The 8,899-nt window shown below is 43.8% G+C and overlaps 1 protein-coding gene across 1 annotated transcript; it reads right to left on the bottom strand.

Annotated features, from left to right (window-relative positions):
• Positions 1-699: 699 nt before the first annotated feature.
• On the bottom strand, positions 700-2,538 carry LOC311036017 (leukotriene A-4 hydrolase-like; the record flags this gene model as incomplete). Its single annotated transcript, XM_084044542.1, has 1 exon — positions 700-2,538. The coding sequence occupies one exon, from the start codon at positions 2,536-2,538 to the stop codon at positions 700-702; it is 1,839 nt and encodes a 612-aa protein (XP_083900668.1).
• Positions 2,539-8,899: the final 6,361 nt, after the last annotated feature.

Here is an 8,899-nt window from a genome sequence, read left to right as displayed (position 1 = left end):
CAGTGGCTCATCTAGTTGGATTGTTTAGTTAATTAGTTAGGTTAGATTAACTTTATTATCCCCCCAGGGACACATAATGCATTACTGTGTGACATCATACTGAGTACTGTGACTGCAGTACTGCAATGTCAGACATTTCCCTTTTCCCCCCTTTTTTCCCCTCCATTTTCAAAATGTGTCAAACATTTTCAAAAATAGCAGATGTACAAGCTCGCAATTGCATTTTTTAAATAGCCAACATATACAATATGGATGAAGTGGTTAAAATGATTGTGATGCATTAACACATTTTGCTCCCAGGGTCCCCGGACCCCACTTTGAGAACCAATGCATGCACATTGAACAACATGGAACAAATGCCACCCTTTTAACATTGCCCTATTATAGCGCCACCAGGAGGCTGATTTTTGCAACACAATTTTATTTTATATTACTCCTACAAATTCTGTCACACAAATCGGTACAGATTATTTCTATATAAGTGATCAACACGGATCCATCAAATTTTTCATATTCCATCCTGATTGGCGAATTCCAAACATTGCTGGCCCACAATAACCTACCTGACCTGGCGGAGATCTGTGCTCCGATGAGCACTTTTTCTAGTCTTTGTCTGTGAAAAACTGTAGTCAGTCACTAAGTTTTAGTCTACGAAATGAACACTGTCGCCACAAAGGAGCTGGTTTACAAAACAGTGCCCTAGTTGGAATCCAGCTTCAAGTCTTTGGCTACCAGACCCGCTGTCACATAGTGCATGGCTGTACGGTGAGCCAAGAAAACACGCACAGCCTCATCACGGTACTTGTCAAAGTTATACACCTCTCTGAAGAGAGGACGTGTGAACTTCATCCTCCCTTGATCTGTTGCCATCTTCAGTGCAATTGGAACCACATCCTCCCATTTGGACCTCACACACAGTCGCAGCCACCTGAATCGGATCTCTGCGTTCATGTAGGTGTTGAGTTTGTACACCTCCTGCATCTTCTGCACATGGTTCAGTGGGAGGGGCTCCTCTTGTAGAAGGAGAGACAGGAACTCAATGAGCTGGTGGGAAGAGAGAGTCCTCAGGTCCGCTTCTTTGAAACCCCCAAGGTCTCCCTCTTTGGCCTGCACCCATCTCTGACACAGTGCGATGCAGGCATCAGCTAGTGTTGTGTCATATTGTGGTTGGACAGGGGGCATCCCAGGGGTGTGGATCCAAGCATTCCAGTCCACCTTGTTGAGAATGTCAACCTTGTCTTTGAAATAGGTGAACAGGTAGTTCTTCCATTCCTCTGTTGTGACGCTGCTGTAGGCAAACAGCTGGATGTAGGACTTGACAAAACCCATGAACACCTCTGGGCCACCCATGAGCTGCTCTAGATGGTAGAGGAGAGCAAAGCCCTTCTCATAGGGTACAGATGAGAAGGCATCGTCAGGGTCCACTTCATGCAGGCTAGGTACTAGATTGGTCAGAGAGTTGTTGGTCCCGAAGGTATTAACTGAATCCTGCAGGTCTTTCCAGCCTCCCATGGCTTTAAATTGTCTGAATTGCTCACTTTCCATACACCTGCCAATCATCCTCTCCAAATAGACGGTGTGTCCCTCATTTAACCAGAAGTGTTCCCAGGTCTTATTTGTTACCAGGTTACCAGTCCAGCTGTGGGAGATCTCATGGGCGATGACATTTGACAAGGACCTGTCTCCTGCCAGCAGGGTGGGGGTGGCAAAGGTGAGGCAGGGGTTCTCCATACCCCCATAAGGGAAAGATGGTGGCAGCACAAGGATGTCATAGTGGCCCCACACATATGGTCCTGCCAAGTCCTCTGCTGTCTTCAACATGGTCTCCGTCTCAGAGAACTCAAAAGCTGCCTTGTCTACAAACTCCTTCTCGGACCAGACGCGAGACCTCGGCCCAATCTCTCTGCTCTCCAGAGCTCCCACCACAATGGCAATGAGATAAGAGGCCATGGGTACTGGCTGTCTGAAACGGTATATTATCCGGCTGCTGTCCCGAGGGTCAGGCTCCTGTCCTTCTCGCAAGGCACTCATCACTGCCACCAACTCATTGGGGACAGAGATCTGAGCATAGTAGGTGTGCTTCACAGAGGGGCTGTCCTGGCATGGGACCATGCTCCTGCAATGATGAGGCTGGCATTGGCTGAAGAGGTAGGGGTGCTCCCTCCCAGCGGTCTGTTCAGGACAGAGCCACTGCAGTGCAGTTGCATTCGGAGAAGTTTCATAGCTTACCTCCACGATTACATGCTGTCCCCTGGAGAGGTCAAAGGGTAACGTGATTTCCAGAGGGGTCCCCTTGAAGCGGTGCTTTGGTCCCATAATGAACTTGGCTTCCTGTCCACTTGCTGTCACGCTGAAGATCTTCAAATCTCTGGTATCTAGGGTCAAAGACGAGAAACGATCATCCAGGACTTCAATGGTAAGCGCAACCTTCCCTTTGATGATATGACTGTCAAAATCCACATGGTAGGTAAGATTCAGATGCTTGGTAACGCACTTAGTAGGAGAGGAAAAAGAGCAGGCATCCAAAACTGAGGCCATGTTCGATTCAGAACAAGTCAAGGGACCCTTTGTCTACTGGGGTTTAAAAACTGTCTGCTGCTGACGTCAGCCATTTCCATATTGGGGCAAGGTATCAGCCGATTTGGCTGCCAGTGACTTGTAGAATTTCAGTTAAAACATACATAAAACACTAGACCTAGACCTACCCAGGGTCTACTCAAGTCAGGAACTATGTAAGTTGGGAGTGCATGCCCCACCCGGTTATGCAATACCCATTGTACCCATTGTCAGATTGTCAGATTGTCAGAGTGTACCCGTCCGTCTGTCTGTCTGTCTGTCAGTCTGCCTTTCATGCCCTTATATGGAGATCTCTGTAATCTGTCTATGTCTGTCTGTCTGCCTGTGTTGTGCATAGTTTCCATATATGGGCATGTTACGTTTGTTGTTTATATGAGCATGTCACGTTTGTGTTGTTCACGGTCCACCCACAAGACAATTTTATATTTTATATATATCAATAAAATACATGGAGGTACTTCCATGGCCTATAAATTAACCCCGGACTCACACACACGCAAACCCAAACACAGTCCACATTTAACAACATTTTACAGTACAAAAAAGATGCACACATCCTAAACACAACATAAACACACACAATAGAGACGCTATGTTTAACTCATTGTTACAGATGGCCCCTGCGAATGGATGGCATGGGGGGGGCATAGCTGAATGGGTAGAGGGCTATGTTCATCCCCCGATTCGCCCAGTTTAGCCTATGTGTCGGAGTGTCCCTGAGCAAGACACTTAACCCCTAACTGCTCCCCTCCGTATTAATAGCACCGACTGCTCCAAACAGTTAGAATGGGTAAACTCTAACCCTAACCCAAAGGTGTGGGAGTAAATTATTAGAATTATTATAGATTTGCACATCTTTGCCAGTAACACAGCATGACTGCTGTATGTCATCTGCTTTTTATGCTGTCATTCTTTACTGTTATACTGTCCAATAAAGCTGAAACATCATTTTAAAAAGCTCTTTCCCATGTGTGGTGCAGCCCACTCGGCAAAACGTTCTTTCCTGGAATTTCATCAACTGCTTTCTCAATGGGTTTATTCTTTGACCTGCAGTGAATTCTGCTTTAATTCGACAGGGAGAGACAGACAGTCGAGCGTGACGTAAGGTTACAGTCTCAGGGTTTGCAGGGGAGCCGTGAAATCAGCCAATATTTGAAATTCATAAATGCCAACGTAACTTGAAAGGATAAACGTAAGTCAATCAACCCCATCAGTTCCCATAGGAGATCTGCGTGTCACGGTGAATGAGTTAAGCTTTGGGGCTTTTATTCCTATTTCAGATGAAATCTTTGGAGACAGTGTAGGGCACAGTACACATTGATGCTTTCCATGAAATGCAGTGCAGAACTAAATCTACAGTAGTGCACAGTTATCCTAGTGCACTGTAAAAGCTTCAGTGTAAATGTAACTCTCTTATGCAACAAATTATGCTAAATTGCACAAAATCATAGGGGAACCTCTTTTGATGCTCACCTAGTATATAGCTCTTTTGCAAATGGTGCCATACAGAAATAGAGGTGACTGAAATAAACTGAAGAACTAGTAGAGAACCTCTAAAGAACTTTGTCCTCGACATGTTGTGAACTTATAGATCGGATATTTTTGGCGTACGACAAAGTATAAATGGGGATTTATTGAGTGTAAAAATAGACCCTTAAGTGTCAGAGTTAAATGAACTGTGTAGAACTTTACAGTACAAACTGACACAAATAGTCCAGGGACCACATCAACTCACACACAAATACTCACATATCCCACATTGAGTAACTGTATTGTACTGTCAGCTGAGTGATAACCATGCTTCAGAAATAGCCAAATCTAAAAGAACTCCTCAGCAGGACTGGTGTGTAAAATAACTTCAAACCACCGACTCCACTTATTCTGAAGATCATTGTTGTTTGTACATGGATGGAACATCCTTCTCCGGAGGGAAGCTCCATCAAACAATCCCCAAACATCCTGCCAACACTCAACAAAACACATGTTGACATGTCAGGGAATGGGCTGGAGCTACCACAGACCCAGGGGAAGGGTCCTGTAGACAGATGTTGATGGCAGGAGAAAAGGGGAAGTGGTTCAAATGGATTCTCTCAGTCTGACCTATAGGACTGGGCAATATGGTCAATTACAATTTACAATTTAGGCATTTAGCAGATGCTCTTATCCAGAGTGACAATAAGATAATTGCATAAAAAGAATGCAGAGAGTCCCAGGTAAACCAAGAATCTGGCATAAGCCTAAACAATATTATCGAAATGACAATCTGTACATTGAAACTATAGGATACCAAGTAAACAATGAACCTAGCATCTGTCTAGATAATATGCTATCTAAATCACATGCTATTTAATTACAGGGCATACTTAACATTGTGGGTCAAAAACATCATGATTATACTACCCATTTTTCTCCGTTATGCCAATTAATTCCGACCCTCACACATTTCTGTTTGTTGTCCCTGCTGTTGTATCCTACCGGCTCACGTGCCAGTGAGGAGCCCCCACCAGGAGGACATAGAGCCTCCATCCTACTCCTCCCACCCAACACTCCCTGCTGACAGATGCCGCCCCAGCCCGTATGCAGTGACAAATATCACCCTCCCCGGCTGGCTTCCCCCGAACACATGCAAATTGTGTTCATATTGTAGATGCTCGACAAAGCCGGATGCACGGCGATGGATTCGAACGCCCAGACTCCGCACGCAGGTACTTTACCGCAACACCCGAGGGCCAAGATACTTTTGACCAATTACCTCGATTTCGATATTGTGATGACAACATCACATTGTGTCGATAATATAACCCCCCCCCCACCCCCCCCCCCCAATAAAACAGAACTTATCTGCAAACTCACACGTTTATGAACTTGTGAGCTCGCTATTTTGGGGGATTTTTTTAATGATCAAATAGGGACATTCGATAATTATATCTATACTATATTGTTCAGCCTATAGTCTTACACACATGCACAGTGCAGCAGAGGGAGGGCCTGCGTTCATTCCCCACATGCTTGAAATCACAGGTTCCCTACAGCAATGAGCCCATGCACTGTGATTGGTCAGTTCATATGAACATGTCACTTATACCACTCGGCTGATAGACAGACATTCAGACTTGAACATGGAGTTGTTATCGGAAAATCTCAAGTGCATACAAATGACCCAGCAGCACATAGTTTATAACAGCTGTTCTGAAGCCGTCTTGCATGTCATTTTTGGTTCTCGTCCCACTGGATGAGAAATGCTTATTTGTAAAACAAACGAATGTATAAAACTCTCAGAGTCAAACTAACACTTAGGATTTTACTGTGTAAAAGTGACATGCTGAGATCTAGATGCAGGGAAATCTGAAGCAGGGCCCCGTTACTCTCCCTCTCTCTCCAACCAGTGAAGTGGTTTTGGGCCCGGTAATGAAAATAAATGGTGATGTAGCCTGGCTGCAGGCGCACCACCCACAGCCTCATCTATCCCCATCTGAATAAGATCCATTCACTATCACACACAGAGAGGCCTCACACTTGGATCTAAAGCCCTGTACCCTCAAACTAGATATTAAATCAAAAGAGATTTGATTTAATTAAGGCTTTTTAAAAACACATTAAACAAATTAAATTAGCTCCTTATTGGGCATGAGGAAGGAAAAAAGTGAAATGTTGATGAGTGTAGCAGGGAGTGGGGGGGGGAGAGAGAGAGAGAGAGAGAGAGAGAGAGAGAGAGAGAGAGAAAGAGAGAAAGAGAGAGAGAGAGAGAGAGAGAGAGAGTGTGAGAGTCTGACTCCCCCTTTTGCTACCATCATGTAAGGCAAGACAGGCCTGGCCAAATACACATTAACAATGATTTGAATAATGATAATGAGGGATGTGAATAATGATTTATAATAAGACATAAGACACATGCCAGAACTTACTTCATGAAGTGCTCCCACCCTAGCTTGACTGAATATCAGTTAATAGTAACTGTGTGTGTGTCTACCTTCAGTGAAGCCATTTCATCCGACTTACACAGCCATGAGGATGTAGATAAATTGGTTAATTTGTAGTCCGTAAAATCATCGATCCACTCTATGCCAAAGCCAAATGAAAAAGATATATATATATATATACGTTCTCCAACAGGTGAATTAAAATAATGTGATTAATATGAATATGTCATTTGATGGTTTCTTTCCTTCAAAGTGCTTTAGTATCGTGTGGGCATCCATTATGGATGCCAGAGTAATAATACAGTACTGGTACTACATTATCATTATCATGCTGAATGAGGGCGCAGCATGAACCCCAGTCAACCAACAACAGGGTAAGCAAGCAGGCAGTCAGGTAAATAAAAGGCCAAAAATAATAATAATAATCAGCAGGGAGCCATCAAACCATACCGAATCTAAGCTTAACTATTTTACGTTATTTATCTTGGTTTGTTTTTTACTTTTACTCTTTCCTGTGCCCATCCTGTTTTTCATCTATCTTAAACCTATGTACTAGTAACATCTATCTAAATAACATACTTTGCTTCCGTGGACAAGCAAACAAAATAAATCAAATAAAAGTAATGTACATGTGAACTATACACAACATTCTGTACATCTGAATGACATAACTAGCTTCTATCTAAATAGACAAGTACTGATACAGTACAAGGTAATAAGGTGTGCTAGGGGGTGAGGTGGAGTCTGAAGAAGTGTGTTTTCAGACTGCGGCGGAATGGGGAGTGAGTCTGTCAGTCCTGACTGAGGGAGAGAGGTCATCATTACACAGCATGGGACCCAGGAGGTTGCTAAGTGATCAGTGTGTTGTAGGAATCGGAAGGACTCATATTCTGAGTCTGCTGATTGAAGTGTGAGGGACGAGGTGTCAAGCTGGATCATATCCAGCTTTGGTCGATCTGATTCCTTATCGATCCTACTATCTTTTCCATTATTGGTAGTTGCTGGCAAATTGTTGCAATTCTGGGGCGGTCTTCCACAGACAATCGAAGTTAGAGCATGCTGGCTTCAACTAAACAGTGAAGCAATTATGAGCATGCAATCCTTTAAATTAGCCAAATCCTTATTGGTTTGCGATTCTCAATAACTTAGGAATCAATCTGTGATAGAATCGATCCCCATCCCTACATGTAGGTCATCACCAGTGTTTTTAATTGGATATGAGCTGCAACCAGGAGCCAGTGGCTTGAGCATAGAAATGAGGAGACGTGAACGTTTGGAAGATTGAAGACAAGACATGTTCCTCCATTTTGGATCAGTTGTAAGAGTTTGAGAGAACATGCAGGCAGCCCAGCAGGGAGAGAGTTGCAGTAAAGCCTTGAGATTACTGAATCTTGGATAAGGAGCTGTGCAGACTCCTTTGTGAGGAAGGGTCTAATCCTCCGGATGTTGTAAAGTACAAATCTACAGGAGTGACTGCTGCAACGAGGGAGGGAAAGAGAAAAACAGTTGAGTGTCTGTAGCAGTGATAGGAGGACTTGTGAGCATGAATAAAAGGGCCAAGGAATCCAGGGAAGAGAGAAAAGGAGGGAACCAAAAACGGACCCCTGAGGGGTCTGGGATGATAAAAGAAAATCACCCATAGAAAACTGGTAGGTCCAACGGTCAGGTCGTTGGAGAACCATTTAACCTTGTGGGCCCCCAGGGATCTATACTTGGTCCCCTCTTTTTTTCCGTTCTACACCAAATATTTAACTAAAATAGCCTATCTACAAGCTCATAACGCATTGCGTCGTTGTGAGTTTGTAAATCTACAATTTTCGCCGAATGTTCACCTGTTTTTTCTGAATGTTCGTCTGTTATGGCATGCCCAACAGGGACACTAGTGTTCATGTACTTAAGTGAAGTCCCTGTGATACCAATTTACGATCTACTAAGCATACGTTCAACTAACAAGTTAAACTTACTAACAACGACATCAGAGCAAAAGCTATACTGAAAACAATCCCAAAACTACTCACCAGGACACTTTGCCAACACAAATTTCACACAGAGCTCTCACTTTCACTTTGCGTGAACAACGGGGGAAATGTTTGTCCCAACCGCCCAACAGGCCATGAAGAAATACATGCCAAGGTCAGCACCACTACTCACCGAAGCTTGTGGTTGACTGTATCAAATGCTACAGTACAGATAGATAAAAAAGGATGAGGATTGGGCCTGGGTGCTTTTGTGAGTGCAAGTGTGGTTTCACTAGATTCAGCAGTTTTGAATCCCGATACAAAAGGTAATACTGTGAGAGATGGATAGAGAGCTGGGTAGAAACGATTTGTTCAATAGGTTTGGAAAGAAAGGAAAAGGGGAGTTGGAGGGGTCAAGAGTTGTTTTTTTGAGGAATGGAGTAA

This window comes from Gymnoscopelus microlampas (genome assembly GCF_963454915.1).
Source record: "Gymnoscopelus microlampas genome assembly, chromosome: 20".
In the NCBI taxonomy this organism is placed as follows: Eukaryota; Metazoa; Chordata; class Actinopteri; order Myctophiformes; family Myctophidae; genus Gymnoscopelus; species Gymnoscopelus microlampas.
The sequence above is the reverse complement of the archived record's forward strand: the minus strand, read 5'-3'. Positions and strand labels throughout refer to the sequence as shown.